This window comes from Physeter macrocephalus, chromosome 20 (assembly GCF_002837175.3).
Source record: "Physeter macrocephalus isolate SW-GA chromosome 20, ASM283717v5, whole genome shotgun sequence".
Taxonomy (NCBI): Eukaryota; Metazoa; Chordata; class Mammalia; order Artiodactyla; family Physeteridae; genus Physeter; species Physeter macrocephalus.
Genome location: NC_041233.1, coordinates 52,776,466 through 52,800,463, shown reverse-complemented (window position 1 = coordinate 52,800,463; position 23,998 = coordinate 52,776,466). Strand labels below are relative to the sequence as shown.

The 23,998-nt window shown below is 43.9% G+C and overlaps 1 protein-coding gene across 45 annotated transcripts in view; it reads left to right on the top strand.

Moving 5' to 3' along the window:
• SORBS1 (sorbin and SH3 domain containing 1) overlaps positions 1–23,998 on the top strand; it is a 221,161-nt gene that overhangs the window by 155,598 nt on the left and 41,565 nt on the right. For 25 of the 45 annotated variants that reach the window (XR_008616329.1, XM_055081458.1, XM_055081454.1 and 22 more), the window contains 5 exons: positions 399–513; positions 6,204–6,287; positions 10,266–10,331; positions 10,875–10,976; positions 17,729–17,778. Coding sequence is in view for 44 of the 45 variants with exons in the window: in XM_055081458.1 (XP_054937433.1) it covers positions 399–513; positions 6,204–6,287; positions 10,266–10,331; positions 10,875–10,976; positions 17,729–17,778 (417 nt within the window). In the remaining variant the exon portion in view is untranslated. Of the gene's footprint in view, positions 1–398; positions 514–6,203; positions 6,288–10,265; positions 10,332–10,874; positions 10,977–15,268; positions 15,319–17,728; positions 17,779–23,998 lie in introns of all 45 variants that reach the window. The other 20 variants (XM_055081486.1, XM_055081477.1, XM_055081483.1 and 17 more) reach the window with 3 other exon arrangements.

Sequence of the window (23,998 nt, the reverse complement as noted above, 5' to 3'; positions counted from 1 at the left end):
TGGAGCCACAGCTGCCTGGCTCCGGGACCTGCATTCTCTCTCACTGCACTAGCCTGAGTGGGAAGTACAGGCATGTCTGGGGAATGAGAAGCTCCTGAGAGCAGAGCAAGGTGAAGGATTTTTCCAGAGCAAGCGCTGCTGCTTCCTTTCTTCTCTTTCTCTTCTCTCCGCTTCCCGGTGTCTGGTTGTGAGCACAGGGCACCTCAAGCCTTTTGTGAAGCAAACACAGGGATCTGTTTGTTTGAAGAAGGAAACCAGCACAAGTAAATGCTTTGCGCGGAGTCCGATTTTGTGCCTCAGATATAAAAATTCCTTGATTAGACTAGAGTCAGCCAAAGTCAGACCTGTTGGATGCCAATTTTCATGAAAATAGCTCTAATAGGGTTTCCTTTCTACAGAAACGACTGGGAGCCCCCAGATAAGAAAGCAGATACAAGAAAATACCGTGCAGAACCCAAAAGCATTTACGAGTATCAGCCGGGCAAGTCCTCCGTTCTGACCAACGAAAAGATGGTAATGTGCATATGAAAGTTCTTTTGTCTCACCCTGCCCGTGTTCTTTAATCCAGATGCACTGTGTGTGCACTTGGATTACATTCTTTCTCCCTTGAAATAGACTTGCTTTGTTTAGAAGACAATGAAGATATGAAGCATTTTTACCCTTTTGGTTTTTGCAGGTGTTCACAAAATAAGTCCCAAGAGTATGCTTTGAAAGAATCCTCTCATTGTGGCTTTGTTGCTCTTCTTGCTCATGGTTTTCATTAATTTTAAATTTTGTAATGTAAAGGTTGATTTTGCTGCTATCATTTTTTAAACATCTAACCATTCGTTTATCAAGCTTATTACTCACTGGACTAAAGTTGGGGTTTTTTAGGTGACTCTTATTTGAACATGCACAAAGTTTGTGAAAGTTACTAGTATATCAGTAAAAGCCAAATAATTAATATGATGATGTGACTTGGGGGAAAAAAGCCCCGGGCTGTTAGAGTATGCCTTTTAGGTCTTCCTTTTCTGACAAGTGCAACAGAGAGGACGAATTTCATATTCAGTCTGGTTTATGGTTCCCTATACAAGTTCACATCTCCAAGCAATTATCAGTGGGGAAAATGGCCTGTATGGGCATAGCAGACCACCCTGCAAAAGCAGGGGAGAATTTTTACAAACGGATTAGTTTCATATCTACCGATCACGTTTCCTTTTATTCACCCTTCATTAGAAAAAGCTGGTTTCAGAATTCTGAACATGGTTAAAGGGATCCTCCAAAGCTCTATAAACCCTGCAGCCCTGCAGCTGTGCCAGCAGGATGGAATTATCATGCTGGGGATTGATTCTTATTAAAATGCGGTTACCACACTGAGTCCAGAATAAGTAGGCCTCTGAAATGTGGGCTCAAATTATTCTCCCTCCACCTCTTTTGCTCTACATGTTTTTAAGGAATAATTGATTTGACTTTTAAGAAAATAAAAAGGTGACATCTTTAAAAGCACAAAGGGATAAGTAATTTTAATTAGGAAAAAAGGTTCAACAGGTCACAGAAATGCTTCAGAGTTGTCATTCTTCATCATTTACTGTGCACCACAGTTATTTTAAGCAAAAAGTTCTGAGAGGAGTGGAGAATTTTGCCTCTGGCTCCACCCTGCATTGGAGGTTCTCTCTCTCTCTTAGAAGGTAACAAGTACGGAAGGTAATCCTCCATACAGGTCTTCCTAGAAAGAATGTCATGTCCTTTGAGTATATTCCCGACACTTGAATAACAAGTGGTGGACACACCATCGCATGTCAGTACACTTCAATGATTTTAGAGACTCTGTAAGCCTTTGGGTGCTTTTGTGTTGGCAATTTATGGTTTATTATCGTTCATAGACGGTCATTGATTTATTGAAGGCTTGCCGCTTAATTTCTCCTTTGTTTCCTCCTCCTTTCCTTGGTTCCTAATAATTTGACCCTTATTCAAAACTAGGAAAAAAACAGTAACATAGTTTTATTTTTCTCACTGGTACCACAGTGGTCACAATGTCTTCCATGTCATAGTCCTTGGGATCATTTATATTGTTTTTACAAACCCTGAAAAGTAGCACACAGTGCCCACGGGGCCCTCTTTGGGGAGCTGTGGTGACCATACACGTGGATTGCCAAGCACCGTCTGGGTGTTCCCACACAGGAAGCCCCCTGGTTGTACCAGGACTCGGGCCAACCCAGTTAGGACATAACACCAAAGGCTGGCCAGGGAGGCACATCACTGTCCAGCTGTTTGAGTTTCGTGCCTTTCCCTCTATGTAGCGCTGTTCTTCCCAAAGAGTCATTTTTCATTTTAGAGAGAATCTTCATCTTTTCACAGTTTACTCTTCGCAGGGGTTGAATTCGTCCTTTATTTTTGAATTTCTTTTCCTGCTGTTTTTGCCACATGAGCAGAAATGTTGGAATGTGAGTTTCAGCACGTGAGCCCTGCCTTTTGGTTTCCAGTGTCGGGTTTACCAGAATTTGAGGAACCCCCTTCCTTCCACAGCCACCACCCCACCACCATACACACACACACACACACACACACACACACACACACACACACACACACACACACACTTTTGTTGTTGTTAACTGTGAATAAGTATACTGACTACAGACAGGTGTAGAATCTAAATGTGCTCTCAGAAATGCACGTCTCCTTTTAAGGGGGAAAATCCACTTTTCCCCCCAGTTTTTTTTCCAGTTGAAGGTGCTCGTGTCTGCTTAAGCCTGGCAATTTAAATTGTGGCCTCACAGGCACATCTCTCTATCTGTTGTTCACACAAAGAGGTGAAGAGTAGGCTGTAAAGGTTGCCTTAGAATACATCTTGGCCCTGGAGCAAACCCACAGCATCCCAGACAGGTAAACACTGTGCTACCTTCAGAATCCCCCCAGGAGATTCACAGTCTTCGTGACCTCTTTAGCTGTTTGGCAAACTCACGTGAAGTTCTTCATAACTGTTTGGCTTCCCTCTTATCATAGTATGAGTCCATTTTCTTCTCTTCTGGTCTTGGAATTGGAGACCTGTTGGTCAGTCCCTGCTTTGTCAGAAACGGCTTTGTTCAGGCTGTGTTCCTTTTACTTCCCTCCAAAGTCCCTTATAGAACTGAACTTCAGCTCAATTCAATAAATATCTACAATTGACCCTTGAACAACATGGGTTTGAACGGCACAGTCAACTTATACATGGATTCTTTTCAATAGTAAATGCTATAGCCCAACACAGTCGTGGTTGGTTGGATCTGTGGATATAGAGGAACCGTGGCTACAGAGGGCCAACTGTAAATTATACTTGGACTTTTTGATTGCATGCACCCCTAATGCCCACACTGTTCAAGGGTCTGCTGTATAGAATAACTTTGATGTGCCAAGCTCTGCAGTAGATGTTGGAGTTCCTGCTCCCATAGGGGTATAGCAGGAAGGACAGACATTAAAATCGTTATTACAGACACGATACATATTTGAAAGTGTAAAACAAGGGGATTTACCCAACTTGGTTTCTTCCCATTTCACTGTCACCTTGAATTCCTTCCTGACTTTTCAAGTTTGTCACTTGCCCCTGTTTTAGCTGGGTGTCATCCACAAAGTAAGCAGGCCTGCCCCCTTCTCATGGGGAGTATGAGAAATGTAAACAGCACTGGACTAGGACTTGCAAGGTCTGAGTTCTGAGTTCGAATTCTGACTCTGCCTTATGTCTTGGGACATCGCTTAACCTTTCTGAACCACAGTGTTTTCATCTATAAAATGAAATTATTATCTGGCCTGCCAGCCTCACTGAAGCATTGAGTGAGAGGATCATGTGTGATAAGGTGGGTTAAAGATCTGTGACCATTATAAAGTGCCGTGTAAATGACCGGGCCACATTCAGATTATTTAATTAAAATCTGAAGCTAGTCTCTGGCTCCCATCCAAGCAGCAAAACTGTCCTTCAGGACAATCAGGTGTCCCTCTCAAGTCACCTGCCTTTTCTGAGGATTTTACCAAGCTGGGAAAAGATAGCCACCAGTAGCACAGAACTCAGCCTGGCCTTGTGGAATCTGCTTTGCCTGCCAGTACAGAGAGCCTGTTCTGCATCCAGAAGGACATTTTCTGCCTGTCCGTTCTGTACCTGGATCTGTAGTGGAGTTATAAATGCAGAATCAAATGCTGTGTGGTATTGCCTCTTTACCTTTCTCTCTGGCAGCTCAGAGGGCTGAGGCTGGCTGCTCTGGGTCCAAGCTGGTTGACATACCTCCTGACTCAGTTCTCAGCCCAGCATTAACCTCATCAGTAAAACAATCTGCAAACAACCTTGGACAATATAATGGGTTAATTCTTTCAGGACTGAGTACCAAAACATTCAGGCAGTTTCCTGAAAGAGTTGAGACATTTTTTTTTTTAAATGAAAAAATACTACTCCCAGAGAGCAATTTATAAATAGTCTTTTAAAATAATAAACATAAAATAGGTTTCATGAAACCCCATCATAAAAGGACCTAGGGTGTCCCAGTGTCTAAACTGTCTCTCCTGAATAGTGGTGTCTTTGTAGATATTGTGCCTCATTTCACTGAATAAATACAGAATCCATTATTTTACATAATTGCAAAACCCATTGAGAAGGAACACGCATTCTCCAAGATTTAAGCCCTACGCCCCTAAAGACAGTTGGAGGAGGTTTTAATCTGAATTCAAGAGGGCAGACTCTGTTTCAATATGTATTTCCCTTTGATTTCAACTAACTTCCATCCGGTTAATTTCTGTTGAAGAAAAGTTCTCTGCCATATTTTCCTCTATTTAAAGCAAAAGTAGAAATAATGGTAAAGATTCTTATAGGGATTTTTAGAAGAGATTGGTAAAGGTCACTAAGGAAGTTTACAGTCTCAAAAAGCTACAAAAGGCCTGTTAACTGAATGTTAAGAAAAATGTATCCAGGAGGAGCAGCTTTGTGAAGGAGTCACTTGGAGATGCGTCCACAGGATCTGCAGTTTCCTTCCTCATGTTTCGTGGCCCTGAGGGCGTGAAGTTTCTCATGATGTTTTTCAATCACAGTGGAAAATGTACATTCTCTATTTCATATTGTTGTCAGAATATCACTCCCTCCCTCTTTTGTGACTATCAAGATTTTTTGAAACGTATATACCCGTAGGAATTAAGCCGTGAGCCTCTAACACTTCTATCTGATGTGACCATATCTCCAGTTTATTAAGGGGAAACCTGATTTGCTTTTCAGGCATTCATCTTCCAACTAATTATTTCCGGAAACATGCTCTCCCACAGAGCAAGGTACCAGAACTTTATAAATATTTGATTAAACATGAAATCCCATGGAATCATATTATCAGTCTGTGAACTACTTTTTTAGAGTCACATAAAATGAGAAACCTAACTTAATTTTGTAACATGACCCAGAAGTTTGTCGCCCCCTATTGTTCTGTTATCTGCCTTGTTCAGCTTTTCCTTCGCTTTATTTTTTCCCTAGTTCTTTAACGTTTATTTCGTAGACCACAAAGTATATTCTGTCTGTATTCATCCCCCATGGATGCTTGTTTAAAATGTTTTTTCACTGGTGTCTACTGTTTTTTTTCTTACATCGTCTTTCACTTTACTCTGTATGGGACATGGTTTCTCACCTACTCATGTGCCATTAAAGATGCAGTATTAACAAATTGGCTTTTATAAAAGTGTCAGTATTTGCTGCTTATTTTGAAAACCTTAAGGCAGCCTTGCAAATAAGTACTAAAACTATACTAGCCCATAAAAAGTGTTTGCTGTACTCAGCTGGCGTAGATGGCTAAACGTTTGATGTGTTCCCCGGGTTATTGGCTCTTAACTGATAGCTCTTTGTAAAGAGGGATAAGGGCTCTCTTTTCTCCCACCACTCCGACAATTACCAAGGGAGACTGTCATATGCCCAGATCTGTGGGGAAGGCAGCAGTGTGGTACAGCATCTTCCATCTGTCGTCCCTCCGCCTTGGGACCGAGAATGACTCCCTCACTGCTCCCTACCTCAGCGTGCCTGTTTTCATAAACACATCCTTTCCCGCCTGTTTCAGCTCCCCTGATTTTGCTCATGTCAATAAAGAAATGGATGATCGCAGCTGTTGAATGCAGGTGCTGTATATTTCTGGAAACCACTGCATCTCTACTGGCCGGTTCCTATGTAATCTCTGCATAATGTTATCCTTCTCTCTCTTCCATTTCCCTATCACCAACCCCTATAGAGTCGGGATATAAGCCCAGAAGAGATAGATTTAAAGAATGAACCTTGGTATAAATTCTTTTCGGAATTGGAGTTTGGGAAACCGGTAAGTTTAATAGCTTCAGTGGTTATAGACACCTTTTTTTAATAGTGCTGTTGATGCCTTGTTGCTGCTAAAAAATCAGACCTATTTGCAAAGAATTCAGGAAGCGGGGGGCAGCCTTGTTGGCCGTCAGTGGTGGGATTATCTATTCTCGCTACAACCTGTGAGCTTTCCATTGCTTTACTTCACCAGGAAAGGACAGTGAGCTCTGGACAGTATTTCTTGCTAGAAAATCCCCCAGGAGACACGGCTAAGTCATTGCTTGTTTCAGGACCTCCCACCACTAGCAACAAAAATCACACCCCTTGTAGATTGCATTATTTCAGCCTTTGGTTCAGTTCCTTGACCAAAGTCTTCACGGTGTACTGAAGACAACCAGGAAAACGCATTACACACTGAGAAAGACCAGCATTGTCACTGCTTTGAATAGAAATTTTAGAAGCACACATGCAAGGGAAGTGCCAGCGCAAATGGAAAAGGGCCTCTCTATGCAGAGGTGACCCTCGAATGCCATCCTGTTACAGGCGGCTTTTAGGGAGTGATTTCTATGAGGTAGGATAATATTTCCCAAAATTAGAAATTAGAGTTAGGAATTCTAGCAAACTTAGTATTCAGCCCAGTAGCCTGTAGCTTCCCTGTGATGCGTCTGAATTCGCCTTGGTACGAATTGATTTTTGGCGCTTAAAGGAGGATTTTCTTGGCCTTGCACCCAAAGGAGTATCAAACCGAAGGGAGAACTGAGCTCATTTTTCCACTGGAGATGACTGGAAACTGACTTTAAAGCTCCAGTTACTTTAAAGGCTTAATTATTACAGCTGCAAAAAGAATTTACAGGCGGAGGGGATTTAGTGTATAAAAATAAAACATTTTATTAGATGTTTGTATGAGACTTTAAGCATTGAATCGGCATTTGAATCACCATGATTTAGAGTGATAGTTTTATCTGCAGATAGCAATTAACTTATAGTTCAGTAAAATGTTAAATTCTGTAGTACAGTTTTAATGAAGATGAAGACGGAGAAATTTAACTGTTGCTCTGGAATTGCTGAGCTTTGTTTGAATGTTCAGTCATTTTCTGAGTTAGGAGCACCTGCCTTGCAAACACCCCTTCTTGTAGGAACAGGCATTCCTCCCACTTTGTCCCCTCCCTGACACACTCACCTAACGTCAGCCGAGGTGTCCTGGGTGAACAGCGCCACCTAATGACCAGAGAGGGAAGCATCCAGCCCAAAGTCTGCACCGTCTCCTCCTCCCCTCCCCAAAGCTTTGGTACACACCTCACTTCTCTCTCTCTCTCTCTCTCCCTGTTTTCTCTGCTGTCCACCATTCACACATCAATGAAGTCTACCTCACGCAGTCTCTTCCACATGCAAAGATTTAACAGTATCCTAACCCTTTTCCTTAAAACCTGCTCAATTATCTCACAAAAAAACCTGCAGAAATGTGTACCCCTGCCCCCTCAAAAGGAAGACCATGATTGGTACACGCAATAATAATGCCATACTTTCATCAGAGAAACTAAAAGATATTAGCTTTAAATTGTTTATAATAAGGAGTCTATGCCATTGAGTTTTGAAACGCTGTTCAGAATCCACAAATTTCTAGCCATCTCTTCTTTGCCAGATAACAAATAACTATTTTAGTTTTACTGAAATATTAACTTTTAGGAAAAGTTATGAAGCTATTTTTTTCTAATTAATTGTGATTGGTTTGTTATATTAAATCTGTCATCGTAAATAATACTCTTTTCGTTAGCAGTAGACAGCATTTCAGTCACAGCATATTTAGATAGGCTCTGTGAATAGCTCCGTGAATTAGCATCGTTTCTGCTGGAAACTGTAGTCTGAGCCCACACAACCAGTCCAGACAAATGTTGACAACATGGTCCATTTGCGTACGGGGACCTTCCTATAATTTGTATTCCTACCCTATTGTCCTAACTGCCTCTTAATTATTAAAAAGACTTAGAGATGCTTTTCCAAAATGTCATTTTCTCTGAAGGCAGAGTGTTCCTTGCATAGACCTTAGAGTCCTTCTTAAATGGGACTACCTCTTTTTGTGTAGGCCTTTTAAAGTAATAAAAGATGATACTTTTGAAGACTTGCCAAAATAGCTTAATCAATGCCTATATCCTGAGGAACAGCACTGAGGTGAACGGGTCCTTAAGGTCTGAGTCATCCTAAGGGGGGGCTTGTTATCTGGTTGAACCAGGTTGATGACTGGATAGTACTCCCAGAGTTCGGGAGGAAGGTGTGATGGGGAGAAATTTTTTCTTCACTTCTCTCCTACCCCAATCAACCCTGGGCCACAAAAGAGCAAGAGACATAAATAAAAAGGGTGTAATCCATGGCAATTGTTTTGGAAGATTTTTCAGTCATTCAGAAGCAGAATGAAATTAAAACTACTATCAAACCACGTGGATCATCGTTTCTCCTTTTTACGCCACATGAACCTAGGACCCACTTCCCCCTAGTAAAGCCTGCCAGAACTTGAGGCATTTAGCCTGAACTCCTTTCTTCCTTGGCCCCTTCACTTAAAGCCACCCAAAATGAGCTGAAGTTTCAGCAAGCTCCTGACTGTAATACCTTTTAGGTCTAATGAGATGTAGGATATCAACTAATTTAAGACTCCAGGGACCATTTGGGGGAAGATTGTTTAAAACCAATTTAATTTGTAAGCACTGTCTAAAGTTTTGCAGTAAGTAAATGAGTAGGGCTACCATCAGTGACTTGAAAACATCTCCATCCCCATATGAACAATCCAACTGTATTAAGTGCTTAAAGGTGAATGGTAATTGTCGGTGGCACTTACTTTACAAATTGCAAAATACACGCAATTTATATTACATACGCAAGTTACTGGTGAAGGCACCTTGGAATCAATTATGTTTCATTTGTAAAATCAATTACTTTTTATTTGGCCTGGAGTGTCAGCTTTTTCTTCTTTTTTCTCCCCCTAATTTCTACGGAAGTTGATGTGATTTCTGTAAGTAAGCTCAAGGCAAAATGTAAAACTAATTTGAATGTTTCCATAGAGTTGGTTATGATGAAATTTGCACAGAATGACAGGAGTTATTAATGATCTCATCTCCTCAGAGGTCATTGTGTAAGAAATTTCAAGTCTAAGTGGGCAGAACAAGAAGGTTTACTTAGTGGAAGAGAGGTTGCAAAGATAGAAGTGGCTTGTAACTTCCAGATGTCCTACCCTCTGGACCCCGCTTAAAACAATTCTTCTGGCAGATTTCTACTTCGGGAATGCAGTTCTAATTCTAACATGAACAGCTAAAGGAGAAAATAAAAATAACCTTACAGTTCACCGTTTAAATGCAAAGTATAAACTCTGCTCTGTAAGAGAGATGGGAGGTTTGACTCTACCATCAGCAGTATTATCAGTCTAGTTAAACTGTAAAAGAAGATTTTTTAAAAAGTAGTGAAATTGTCTAGTTCTACAGTGCAATATTTAACACCTGTTTCATACATGGATTTCATTGCCACAGCCACAGGAAGCACATTTAGTACCATGTACCCACCCCTGGTCAGATCTCCAAATTCACACGTTTATGAAGACACAATGAATTTTACAGGGGAGAAGACTAGCTTCCAAAATGTAGGCTCTCAGTGTCCATCTTAGTTGGAAAAGAACAATGAGGAATTTAAATGTTTGTTTTTGTTCAAGTTGGTGTTAATGCTTTTTTTTCCCTTTGTTCTTTTTAAAGTTTTCAATATTTAGAATCCAACAGTGATTGACTCTTGAGACAGAGATGCAGAAATAAACCTCCCACTTTAACATTTCCAGCTCCCGAGTTCCATGGGGTCCCCAGGTGGCCTCAGGAGACAGGATGCCCGCTCCTTTTATTTTTAGTTCACTTTTCTGTGTTGAGACAGTTCTCCTAGTGTTGCCCCTCTCGGTTTGAGCCGGTCTCCATGTTTGTCTTTATGTCTTTACGCTCATTTCTTCATTTCCTCCTCTGCTTCCCGTCAGCCTCCCAAAAAGATATGGGATTATACTCCTGGAGACTGCTCTATCCTTCCTAGAGAGGATAGAAAGGTAATTCCACTGTGGGCTGTGTGTGTGCGCTCTGGCCTGGCTAGTGTGTGTGTGTTGTGGGCTTTTTTCTTTTATTAAATCCCCCCCTTTTATTTTTAACTTGATTGTAATTTTTTTTTTTTGGCTTGGTGATAAAAACAGTTTAACAAAGTCTCTAAGACTTATACTAATGTGTAGAGGTTTTTAAAGCAATTGCTTATTCTTCTGACATATAATATGTGTCATAGTCACCATACTCTGAAAAAGAGAAAATGGGTATTTCCTAAAAGGTAGGTTTTTGGGGTCTGTGTAGTTCCTCTCTCTAGCAAGTAGAGTTTTGGAGCTCTGATTGCCACAGGATTTATATTCTCTATACCTAATGTTGCATTCTCTGTTTTCCTGTCTTTAACTCATTTCTAGTAAGCTCTTGTGTTTTAGTCATGCCATCTTTGCCTTATTAATGTATGATACTAAACAAACTCATTTTTCAAACGTAAACTTCCATGCTGTCTGCCTTTCCTCCTAACTAAAACACTCTTTCCCATCTTTTCTTTCTTGAACCAGACTAATCTAGAAAAAGATCTCAACCTCTGCCAAACAGAGTTAGAGGCAGATTTAGAAAAAACGGAGACGCTTAATAAAGCACCCAGTGCAAACCTGTCACAGGTATTTCCGAGTTTTTCTTGTGCCCTCAGTTCCCTTTGCTTTCTTCTTTGTTCTATGGTTTTTGATGTAGTTGGGGTGATGAATGGTTATGCTGGTCATTTTTAAGCTGCATGGCTTTCTGACTCCTGTTTTAGATCACCCCTGACCCCCAACTTAATTTTTGTTTGGATTTCTTTTGAGCTTGGCATCTTCCTTAAAGGGGATTTTTCAGATATATATGCAGGGTGGCTGGTGATTTAACTACTCCCCCCCCCCGCCCCCCCGCTTACCATCCTCTTTCTCTGCTTTCAAGGAGGTCAACCTTTTAACTCCCCTTCTGCCCCCTTGTGTGTATATCTTCTCTGAATTTTCAGGGAGCCTTTTTTGGCCAACTTCCATGTCTTTTTTGCAGCCCTGGGAGATACCAACCTCAGAGATCATTTTCAAAAACACAGCGACTGTGATTCGAGTGCCTCTTGCGTGCAAGGCACTGTCAGAATAGTAGTATTTGTAATTTGAAAGGTCAGAAAGTTCTTAATGAAAAAATGCACTCCGGAGGCCAGACAGCCTGGCCACAAGTGTTTGAAACTCTGCCTACATTGATATTTTTAAAGGGAGCTATGTCCCAATGTGGTTTTTTAAAGGATATGTCAGAAAGAGAGAGTCCAGGGTAAATGGGCTCCCAAGGCGAAGAAAAATACCAAATGTTTGGAGAACTACCCCCAGGGCTCCCTGACAAAACAAAGGAGACGCTTACAAGGAAAGGTTATCTTTATAGAAAATAAAAAAGGAATGCGGACACTGCTGAAGAGGCTAGGACGTCCACAGACTGTGGCCGGAGAAATGGAAAATGCTAATGGACCATGTTATTCTTAAGCAGAACTGAGACAAGGAGGGTCAGGCCACCAGTGTGTGTGACTTGGGTACGAAGTCATGTAGAGCCAGAGACTCAAAGCAGGTGATTATGGCCGCAGCCAGGGGGGCCCGGGATAAGAGGGGCAGAAGCCAAGCACTGCAAGCAGATCCCGGGCAGTCAGGGTTTGGGAATTCAGAGTCACCGAAGGATGAGGTAGCCAGCAGGACCAGCGGTTAGGCCCAGGGGAGCACAGAAGGTGAGCGACAGTGCATGCAATCAGGCCGATGTGTGACGGGGTGAGCATAGTGGGGGAGCTGAGTCTCCAGCCAGGGCGGAGACTGGCACCAGCTGTAGCTGCTGTGGGAATGGAGGTCTGAGCTGGGTCTAAAGGAGAACTGTGGCTGCAGGTAAGTCCTGAAGTGAGCTGGGGGGCCGGAGGGGAGCCCGAAATGACTCGGCAGGCACTTTTTTCAAAGTACTGTAATAAGAGCGGTTCTGTAACATGTGGCAGGATGGACAGCAGCTAGAGAACTACTGCAGTAACCGCAGCCTCCTTGGGGCGGAGATGGCATCCAGTACCTACAGCCCTGCCTGGGGCTAGGTGGGCCCGAAGAGGTGTCTGATGCATGAATGAGCCGTCTTGCCATTGGTTCAGTTATGCGTTACCCGTAGTCCCTAACGTGTGTGTGACGTGCCGAGAGAGGTTCTAAATCAGCACAAGAGTGGACTTTGCCTTCAAGAACGTGACAGCTTAGTCACACTCATAAATAAAAGATCTCCAGCAGTACACAGCAATGCCTGGTAAGAGCTAAATGAACGCTACAGCCTCTAAGTGCTCAGAAGAGGGGGAAATCTTCCAGGAAATCAGGGAAGACTTCTCAGGAGTTGGCCAAGATCTTAAGGGATTGATGGAATTTAGGTACATGGCGAAAGTGGGGGCCATCCATTTGAGGCATGGTAGAGAGCACAAAAGTGAACGTGTTCAGGGTGGATTCAGGAATAAAGTAGATGAATTCATCTGTAATAGGAAATTTGGGGTGATAATAGTGGAAGGCAGGTTTGGGAAAAGAGGGTTGACCCTGGCTTGTAGAGACTCCAAAAATATGGTTAAAGTGATTGTTGATTTTTGCCCTCAAGTCAATGATGTAATTCAGGACTAGTGTTTTAGGAAGGTTAGTGTCCTTGCTCTAGAGAGGTTGAACTGAAGGGATAACCTCCAGCTGGAGGCTGAGAGGGCAAGGAGGCTACTGCAGCAGTCCAGGCAGGTAGGGGTGAATACTCCAGTGACACCAGCCTGAAGGGATGAGGGTAGATGTGAAATCACAGAGGAAATTGCAGTGGGACGTTTTAGCTAGTTGGCGTGAAGAACAAAGAATTGGGGAATGGGATGGAGACACAGACAACTGTAGGGTTTTGACCAGGAACCTGGAAGAATGGGGACATCAGTATGTCACATAAGAAAGGTGGGGAGAAAATCAGTGCAGAGGTAAGATGAAAGAGGTGGTTTTAGGTAGTTTATTTTCGAGGTGTGTGTTTGGTATCATATAGGGAATATCCAGTACACAGTTGGAAATAGAAAACTAGGTCTCATGAGAGGCAGGGACATCGAAAGTCAATCCGAGTCACCTGAAGAGAAGTGATGGTTGAAGACCTGGGAGCAGGTGGAGACACCCAACCTGGGAGGAGATTACAGATCGAAGAGAGAGTCATGCAGAGAGAAAGGATGGGAGACAGGCAGCTACCCATCGGGACGTTGGATGACACAGAACAGGAGGAGGGGCGGGTCAGAGAAAACCTGAGTGAGGAGGAAACGTGAGAGGTGGAGCAAGTATGAGAGTTGCCCGAGGGGTCCCCCAAAAATAGACTCTGAGGGAAGGTCAGTGCATTTGGTAACCAGGAGACTTCTAAAAACTTCGGAGGTTGCTGGGTAAGTAGTTGATGGGAGGTAGAGTATGTGGTGAAGAATCAGGGGAGCCCCCAGGGATACAGCACTGATTGGCAACATGTGACTGTGGAAGGAAGGAAGGGGGGTGTTTCCAGAGGACTCAGCAGGGTTGTGCAAAAGTTCTTCCGAGATGGAGACCCAGAACGGGGCAGGTGCCAAGGCTGGGAGTCCAGTGCGGGCAAAGAGACTGGAAGGATGGGTGTGGAGGTGAGAGCAGTGCCTTCTCAGGAGTAGTGGGGGTGGAGGGCAGAGGAGGGCCGGGGGTGAGCCCCTGACGAAGGCTGCCTCCCCTCCCGTCATCCTCCCTCTTTCCCAATCTCTTCCTTTTCCTTCTCCTGGTGTTTTTCTTTCTCTCCTTTCCCCAAGTACCTCTTCTCCTCCACAGAGCTTGTTTTCCTTGAAGTGGTCATTAGTAGAAGTAGGAGCTTTTGGTTTTGGTTGCGCTGTGTGGCTTGTGGGATCTTAGTTCCCCGACCAGGGATCGAACCCGTGCCCCCGGCAGTGGAAGCGCAGAGTCTTAACCACCAGACGGCCAGGGAATTCCCAGGAGTATCTTTAAACGTTAACTTTTATGTTGATGTATTCAACTAACACATTATTTTTAAAAACAAATATATTGACCCCTTTGCCTTTCTTTCTCCAAGGCAATAGAAACCCTAAACTCTGTAATTATGCTGCTTTTTCTCTGCATAGACTCTTGGTTTTCTTCCTTGTGCATAGGGGCCTGTAATTTGATAACATGTTCCCTCCCGTCACGCTGAAATGGTCATTAATAGGTTTTGTGAAACTGCATTTCTCCCCATTTCCACACTTCTCAATCTGCAGGGGTAAATAAATGATATAAAAGTACAGTCTTTTAAAATGCATTTTTTAAAAAACATCTTTATTGGAGTATAATTGCTTTACGATGGTGTGTTAGTTTCTGCTGTATCACAAAGTGGATCAGCCATATGTATACATATATCCCCATATGTCCTCCCTCTTGCGTCTCCCTCCCACCCTCCCTTTCCCATCCCTCTAGGTGGACACAAAGCACCGTAAAATGCATTTTTGTATGTTCTGTACCTGAAGTGTTGGGTGACACTCTGGTTGAGGCATGTGGGTGCATGAAGGAGTCTGGTGGGTTTGGCAGGGGCTCCGAGGGTGGGGGGATAAGCTGCTGGAGGGTGCTGTCCATGTCACTAGTGCCTGTTGCCAAGCGGTGGGCCATCTTTCCAGTGGGCCTGCGACTGGAGATAAACGTAAGGAGTGGGGCGTCTCCCGACCCACCCAGAGAGCCCTGGTTGCAGCCACTGGGAGGCAAAAGCCCAGAAATCCTCCTTCTAGAGAAAGAGCACCGCCTTCCACCAGCACTGAGACCTTTCCAGCCGAGCTCCCCATCTCCCAGAGGGCTTTATCTAAATTAGGAGAGGAAAAGGACTTCTCTCGTTTTCCCCTTGGCTTGAAATATCTGAGTCGAACTAAGTCATCTACATTCTTTTATTATTATTTTTTTTTTTTTGACATTTACAGAGCTCAGCAGTCAGCCCCACTCCGGAAATTTCTTCAGAGCCTCCTGGATAGTAAGTTATCACTGTTTACATGGCTTGATGTATTAAATATCAGAAACGGGAAGAGGCTTGTGTTGTATTTTGTTATCAGTCTAGTGGATTTGAATGATGTACAGTTTGGTGATAAGTAGCAATTATCGTCTTCAAATTACTTTTTTTCTCCTCCTTTTCCAAATTAATTTCGTGTTGATTCATATTACCTTTGTTAAGCTTTTCCCTGTGTTGGCATCTTTACCTTTAGAATGCGTGCTGATCTTTGGGGGAACGGAGTGTGTGACTAAGGCCACATCTGGTATAAAGGTGGGGGTGGGGTGAGGTCCTCAGGCTGGACCTATCACAAGGAAAGATGGCGCCAAGAGGGGGCTCACTTGTCTGATTCTCAGAGATCTTGGTTTATTCCCCCATACCAAGTCCTAGAATACTGCCTGAGTGATGAAGGCACACCCCACGCACTTCTTCATGAGGTAACCACCAGACTCCTTTCCCGTCCCCAAACCATCCCAGGTCCTCTCCTAGATTACTTGGCTTTGTACTTTACTATGCAGCTGTTATCCCAGCCGAAAATGTTTCAGTGCTCCTCCCTACCCTTACAAACATGGTGAATAGCCAGCACTTTGGCTTGTATAAATGGGCCCTAACGGATCCTTCCTATACCCAGTCTCGTATTAGTACCTCTTATGGCACTTACTTCTGTTGCTGTATACCTGACTTATGCTCTTGTATTTTTATAACTCTAATAAATTATGAACTCCATGAGGGCAAGGACTGCATCTCCATACTGCCTGGTGCACCCTATAGATTTGGGAGCTGTCCTGGTAGGAGCAGCTTCTCATCTCATCACCATTATATCGTCATCTGTATCTCATTCTTTGAAATATGACAAGGAGGAAAGGCACACTATTACCTGTTCCATTTGGGTTGGGCAAGTCCACAATGAGCAAAGTTCACCTGTTCAAATAGAAGCCTGACTTGGTCTGAATGCTGAGTTTATGGGGGCAAATATTATTGTCACTTGGGCATATCCAACCTATCATATCTTACCAAAGAAGGCATTTTGCAAGAGTAGTTTCATTTGAAAGTCAAATGAGCTGGGATTAGGGTATTTTGGTGAACAATTGCTTCAGGTGGCTGGCTGAGTGAATTTCTACCGGATCTAAGGCACTATGCTGGGTATTCTTTTTTTTTTTTTTTTAATATAAATTTATTTATTTTTGGCTGCGTTGGGTCTTCGTTGCTGTGTGCGGACTTTCTCTAGTTGTGGCGAGCGGGGGCTACTCTTCATTGCAGTGTGCAGGCTTCTCCTTGTGGTGGCTTCTCATTGCAGAGCACAGGCTCTAGGCACGTGGGCTTCAGTAGTTGCGGCACGAGGGCTCAGTAGTTGTGGCTCATGGGCTCTAGAGTGCAGGCTCAGTAGTTGTGGCGCACGGGCTTAGTTGCTACGGCCAGGGAATTCCCAGGAGTATCTTTAAACGTTAACTTTTATGTTGATGTATTCAACTAACACATTATTTTTAAAAACAAATATATTGACCCCTTTGCCTTTCTTTCTCCAAGGCAATAGAAACCCTAAACTCTGTAATTATGCTGCTTTTTCTCTGCATAGACTCTTGGTTTTCTTCCTTGTGCATAGGGGCCTGTAATTTGATAACATGTTCCCTCCCGTCACGCTGAAATGGTCATTAATAGGTTTTGTGAAACTGCATTTCTCCCCATTTCCACACTTCTCAATCTGCAGGGGTAAATAAATGATATAAAAGTACAGTCTTTTAAAATGCATTTTTTAAAAAACATCTTTATTGGAGTATAATTGCTTTACGATGGTGTGTTAGTTTCTGCTGTATCACAAAGTGGATCAGCCATATGTATACATATATCCCCATATGTCCTCCCTCTTGCGTCTCCCTCCCACCCTCCCTTTCCCATCCCTCTAGGTGGACACAAAGCACCGTAAAATGCATTTTTGTATGTTCTGTACCTGAAGTGTTGGGTGACACTCTGGTTGAGGCATGTGGGTGCATGAAGGAGTCTGGTGGGTTTGGCAGGGGCTCCGAGGGTGGGGGGATAAGCTGCTGGAGGGTGCTGTCCATGTCACTAGTGCCTGTTGCCAAGCGGTGGGCCATCTTTCCAGTGGGCCTGCGACTGGAGATAAACGTAAGGAGTGGGGCGTCTCCCGACCCACCCAGAGAGCCCTGGTTGCAGCCACTGGGAGGCAAAAGCCCAGAAATCCTCCTTCTAGAGAAAGAGCACCGCCTTCCACCAGCACTGAGACCTTTCCAGCCGAGCTCCCCATCTCCCAGAGGGCTTTATCTAAATTAGGAGAGGAAAAGGACTTCTCTCGTTTTCCCCTTGGCTTGAAATATCTGAGTCGAACTAAGTCATCTACATTCTTTTATTATTATTTTTTTTTTTTTGACATTTACAGAGCTCAGCAGTCAGCCCCACTCCGGAAATTTCTTCAGAGCCTCCTGGATAGTAAGTTATCACTGTTTACATGGCTTGATGTATTAAATATCAGAAACGGGAAGAGGCTTGTGTTGTATTTTGTTATCAGTCTAGTGGATTTGAATGATGTACAGTTTGGTGATAAGTAGCAATTATCGTCTTCAAATTACTTTTTTTCTCCTCCTTTTCCAAATTAATTTCGTGTTGATTCATATTACCTTTGTTAAGCTTTTCCCTGTGTTGGCATCTTTACCTTTAGAATGCGTGCTGATCTTTGGGGGAACGGAGTGTGTGACTAAGGCCACATCTGGTATAAAGGTGGGGGTGGGGTGAGGTCCTCAGGCTGGACCTATCACAAGGAAAGATGGCGCCAAGAGGGGGCTCACTTGTCTGATTCTCAGAGATCTTGGTTTATTCCCCCATACCAAGTCCTAGAATACTGCCTGAGTGATGAAGGCACACCCCACGCACTTCTTCATGAGGTAACCACCAGACTCCTTTCCCGTCCCCAAACCATCCCAGGTCCTCTCCTAGATTACTTGGCTTTGTACTTTACTATGCAGCTGTTATCCCAGCCGAAAATGTTTCAGTGCTCCTCCCTACCCTTACAAACATGGTGAATAGCCAGCACTTTGGCTTGTATAAATGGGCCCTAACGGATCCTTCCTATACCCAGTCTCGTATTAGTACCTCTTATGGCACTTACTTCTGTTGCTGTATACCTGACTTATGCTCTTGTATTTTTATAACTCTAATAAATTATGAACTCCATGAGGGCAAGGACTGCATCTCCATACTGCCTGGTGCACCCTATAGATTTGGGAGCTGTCCTGGTAGGAGCAGCTTCTCATCTCATCACCATTATATCGTCATCTGTATCTCATTCTTTGAAATATGACAAGGAGGAAAGGCACACTATTACCTGTTCCATTTGGGTTGGGCAAGTCCACAATGAGCAAAGTTCACCTGTTCAAATAGAAGCCTGACTTGGTCTGAATGCTGAGTTTATGGGGGCAAATATTATTGTCACTTGGGCATATCCAACCTATCATATCTTACCAAAGAAGGCATTTTGCAAGAGTAGTTTCATTTGAAAGTCAAATGAGCTGGGATTAGGGTATTTTGGTGAACAATTGCTTCAGGTGGCTGGCTGAGTGAATTTCTACCGGATCTAAGGCACTATGCTGGGTATTCTTTTTTTTTTTTTTTTTAATATAAATTTATTTATTTTTGGCTGCGTTGGGTCTTCGTTGCTGTGTGCGGACTTTCTCTAGTTGTGGCGAGCGGGGGCTACTCTTCATTGCAGTGTGCAGGCTTCTCCTTGTGGTGGCTTCTCATTGCAGAGCACAGGCTCTAGGCACGTGGGCTTCAGTAGTTGCGGCACGAGGGCTCAGTAGTTGTGGCTCATGGGCTCTAGAGTGCAGGCTCAGTAGTTGTGGCGCACGGGCTTAGTTGCTCTACGGCATGTGGGATCTTCCTGGACTAGAGCTCGAACCTGTGTCCCCTGCATTGGCAGGTGGATTCTTAACCACTGCGCCATCAGGGAAGTCCCTATGCTGGGTATTCTAATAGGAGCATAAGATGCAGTCCCCTAATAGTTTCGGGGCAAAAAACGCAAAAAAAAAAAAAAAAAAAAAAGTTAGTAAATAAAAAGGCAATGTGGCAACTGAATGAAATAGATTGTAGAGGTTAAAAGTATTCAGAAGGCAGCTCCCACAGGATATCAGAGTTAAGAGTGCAGATCTTGAATGAAATGATAATTTTAACGACTTATTGAGCATTTACTATGTGCCAGGCCCTGTGTTTAGCATCATATGTACTTTACCTCATTTAGTCCTCAACATTTCAGGATCAGGCGTTATTTTTTATCCCCATTTTATAGGTGAGGAAACAAGCACAGAAAGGTAGTGTGTGCCCAGGTTCCACAGCTGTGTGTGGCAGAACTACCACCAGAGTAGGAGCAATGACGTTCTAGGCCAGGAGACTGCCAAGATCTGCTGGTGGCAGCAGTAAACTCTCACCTGCGCCAATACTGATTCAAAATTGGGTACTAAATTAACCAAAGGCATGCTAGGGTTTACTGTTTTGAGTGACTAAAAGAACAACTTAACCATTTGTGTAATAGTGTGTTAGCAGGATTGAGGGGGACTCATGCAGACTTTTTAAAAGAGCAAATTGCTTTCAGACACTCTGAGTACTGGTGTACATAGATATTTGATGTGTTAATTTACCAAGCACTGTATTTGTATCATGGAAATAGGTCCAGAGACCTCCGTTTTTCAGCCATAGCCCAGCTCTCATGAAACACTTGTCAGGAATAGATGAGCTTTTCCCTCCTGCTGTTCTTCCATGTGGGGATTTTTCAGTAATTCAGGCTTGGTTTTCTCCCAGTTTGTTCAAATGAGTTAGGTTTTTCAGTATTTGGAATTGGTGAGGAGTCAACATAAGTGCAGTACCTTGTACATATGAAAATGCACAGTAAGTGTTTGTTGAATAAATGAATGCATCTGTGAATCTTAATTAACTAGAATCCAACTTGCTTAGCACTGAGGCAGGCTGCTTGTGAACTGAATCTGGCCCCTTTCACTGCATGGACACAAAACATGTGAAAGAAACGTTGGCAAGGCTTGACTTAACCCAAGGGCTAAAGAAAGAGGAGTCACCGATAGCCCAGGATCAAAAACTCTGTGGTCACTGGAGAAGTGATGGTGTTGTCTTAAATCTACTTTCACATCTTGAGCAGACTGCAGTTTAGCATTTTATTAGCATGATTCCATATCACAATATTAGAAGAACCTGGGAAGAGAAAGGAAGAAATTCACCCATTGCCCCAATATCCTAATACAATATCAGTCCTTCCTCTCAAAAAATATATCTTTCATATTTGTAATCATAGTGTATGTCCCATTTTGAATTTAATTCCCTGGAGTTATCTATAAGTCAGCGGTGTATTTTCATCATGATTGGCACGAATACATTTTTTTGCCTAACCAAAGAGCTTTACTCTATTTGGCCAGCAGGTGGCACTCAAGAACAAGCTGCTCTTTCCTAAATGGTGATGGTCCACTAGAGAAAACATTATTTCCCTTAATCCAATGTAAGATCAAAACACAAATCATTACCTGAAGAGCTACATGAAAGATTAGAGACTCCCCTGGGCCTTAAAAATGTCAGAAATCTGTGTGCTTGTAGGCATGTAATTTCATAGAATCATTTTTTCCGGTATTATGTATTTGGTGAACACCAAATACACCAGGCATACAATGATTCATAAGATAAACTGCCTGGCCTCAAGGGGCTCAGAGTGTCATTGGGAAATTACACACTTGTACATGACAATCAGAATGCAGTGTGGTAAATTCAATGATGGGACCCAAGAAGGAGTGAGTACCTCTGTTTTGGGGAGAATGAAAGAAAGGTTTTATAGAGCAGCAGCAAATAAAAAGTGAATGACAGTAGCATTATTACATTATAAATACAAAAATTTTTTTTCATGCAGTACAAAAGGCTTTAAGATTGTCTAGACTCCCTTCCCCAAAGTCTAGAAACAGTTACTTTCTTTTTTTTTTTTCCTGAAAAAGCCAAATGGTTTTAAACGGTGAACATGAGGCTGGAATTTTTTGTTTTGTCCTCTGTTGAATCTCCACCTAGGAGAGTGATTGACACTTAGTAGGTGCTGAGTAAATATTTGTGGCATGAATAAAATCAGCAGTGGAATGACAAATTGAGATGTTCTCTAGAAATATCATTGGCCGCGATTTGCAAATATGATGGGAGGGAGTCTGGGCTGCAGGCTCGGGGAGTGGTGATGTGCTTCCTGCGGAGGTATAGACGAGTGGTCGTGAGCAGTCCCGGGAGGGAGAGAGCAGAAGATTAATGTGAGCTGTGTCAAGGGCAGGAAGTAAGCAGGACCTGGTGACCGCTTAGGTCTGGGGAGCAAGGGGAGGGAGAAGAGGGTTGGTTCCCCTGACTTTCTGGCTTGGGTGAAGGAAGACAGAGGAACAGTCCCGGGAGGGAGAGAGCAGGAGATTAATGTGAGCTGTGTCAAGGGCAGGAAGTAAGCAGGACCTGGTGACCGCTTAGGTCTGGGGAGCAAGGGGAGGGAGAAGGGGGTTGGTTCCCCCTGGCTTTCTGGCTTGGGTGAAGGAAGACAGAGGAACAGGGCTGGGGTTGGTTTGGGACAGGTTGGGTTTAAGATGCCTGAGGACCATGTAGGTGAGGATGTCTAGAAGGCAGTTAAGTGTCTGTGTCTGGAACTCAAAAGAAAGATCTACATAGATTACAGATTCGAGCGTGGATTTCATGGACAGTCTCTTTGCACCTTTTAGTTTGGCAAATGAAAGAAATTGAGGCTGAGAGAACCAGATTGTTTCCACGTTTTTAAGCAGAGTGGGTTTGCCTCAGCAATCACATTCCTCGTTGGAGCCGGGCTGGGATCACAGCCTTCCAGGACCCTGCCTGTCTCCTCCAGAGCCCTCCTGGTAGCATGATTGAAACAGTTGGGCCTAAAATGATTGCTCTCTTCTCTCACTTTATCCTTTCAGTGAGTGTGTTTTTATTGAATCCCCCTTGAAACTCAGCAGCCAGCTCTGCATCTCAGCCAGAGGGTGAGTTCTCCACACTGTCCCCCACCCCGACTTGCTCTTCCCGAACCAAAAACAGCTCAGCTCAGGCTACTGAGGGCTGAGCTTCTGAATTTGACTTGTTTTGTGAAGCAGTCAGTGGCTGCTAGGGCCTTTCTGCATCAGCCTGGCTCATTTTCCCATCTTCTCTGATCTGTTTGAACACAGCAAAGACCCAGGAACTCTGTGACCTTCTGCAAATGCCTTCACCCCTCTGGTCCTCAGTTTTGGGGACAGTGGGACAAATGATACATCTTTCCAACATTAGGAGGTCTGATGGAGATGATATATTTAAAAACATTGGTCAAGAGCTTTTAGAGGGCTTCCCTGGTGGCGCAGTTGTTGGGAGCCCGCCTGCCGATGCAGGGCACATGGGTTCGTGCCCCGGTCCGGGAAGATCCCACATGCTGCGGAGCGGCTGGGCCCGTGAGCCATGGCCGCTGAGCCTGCGCATCCGGAGCCTGTGCTCCTCAGCGGGAGAGGCCACAACAGTGAGAGGCCCGCATACCGCAAAAACAAACAAACAAACAAACAAGAGCTTTTAGATACTGTTTTGAAACAAGGAGCCCCTCAGTTGCAAAGTGTTATACATGGGGAAAAAGCATGTTGGCTTTGGTATCAGAAACAAAACAGTTGGCTAGTGCAAATCCATTCTGAGAGGTTTCCTGAGTGCTGGTTTGTTGTTCTGTTGGGGAAGCAGGAAAAAATGGTGATAACGGGTGGAGTAAAGCCAGAGGTGGTGTAGTGGCTGGAGGGAGGGAGGTTCTGACAGCTGGTGCGGTAGAGGCGGTATGGGGTCAGGCAGCTGGTTACCGCCGAGAGTCAGCACCAAGCAAAGTGAGGAGGAACTAGGGGGGATTGGGTGGGAGGTTCTGACTGAGGCTGAGGCAATTCAAGGGGAAGGACAGCAGAATAGAAACTGCCGTCAGGCACTCCCCCAGTGCCGAGGGAGATCTGGGAACCCCAGACCAAGGTGAGCAGGGCTTTAGAGACTGTCCCCTCCGCAAAAGGCTGTTGGTCGGTGAGCCTCAAGGACATCTATGCATGGATCTGAGTTGAGGTTGTACAAAAAAAGGAGAAACGTGGTTAAACTGAAAGACAAAATCAGAAAATGAAACCAAAAAGAAGAGGGTGGACTGTGAAGGGGAAATTTAGAGAAGGGGCAGATTTGTTTTTCATTGTGAAATTCAAACTTAAAGCCAGTTTAGAAGAGCTCACATTTATTTAAATTGGCAGGTAGTGCCACAACCTTGCAAGTCACCTTTAGGGGTCCTCCAGCTCTCTCTCTAGCAAGAGGTGACGGTTTTTATTAATCAGAACCTGGGTGGCGTCGGTGAACGCCACCTGCAGGCAAAAGCAGGAGAGCCAGAAGCAGCATGGGTGCAGCCATTGTCCCAGAGCCTGCGGGTGAGAGTGGGCACCTCCCAGCAGGGACCAGGTGGGCACCAGTAAGGACAGCCAGCCTGAGCTCAGGCCGTCCTAATTCCCTGCAGTTTTTCTCTTTCCACCCCTCCGATGACTCCGTGGTCACTGATTTCAGGAGCTAGAAGCCCTCAGTGAATGTGATATAATCCTTACACTGGTAAAGAATTTCTAGGGCTTCCCTGGTGGCGCAGTGGTTGAGAGTC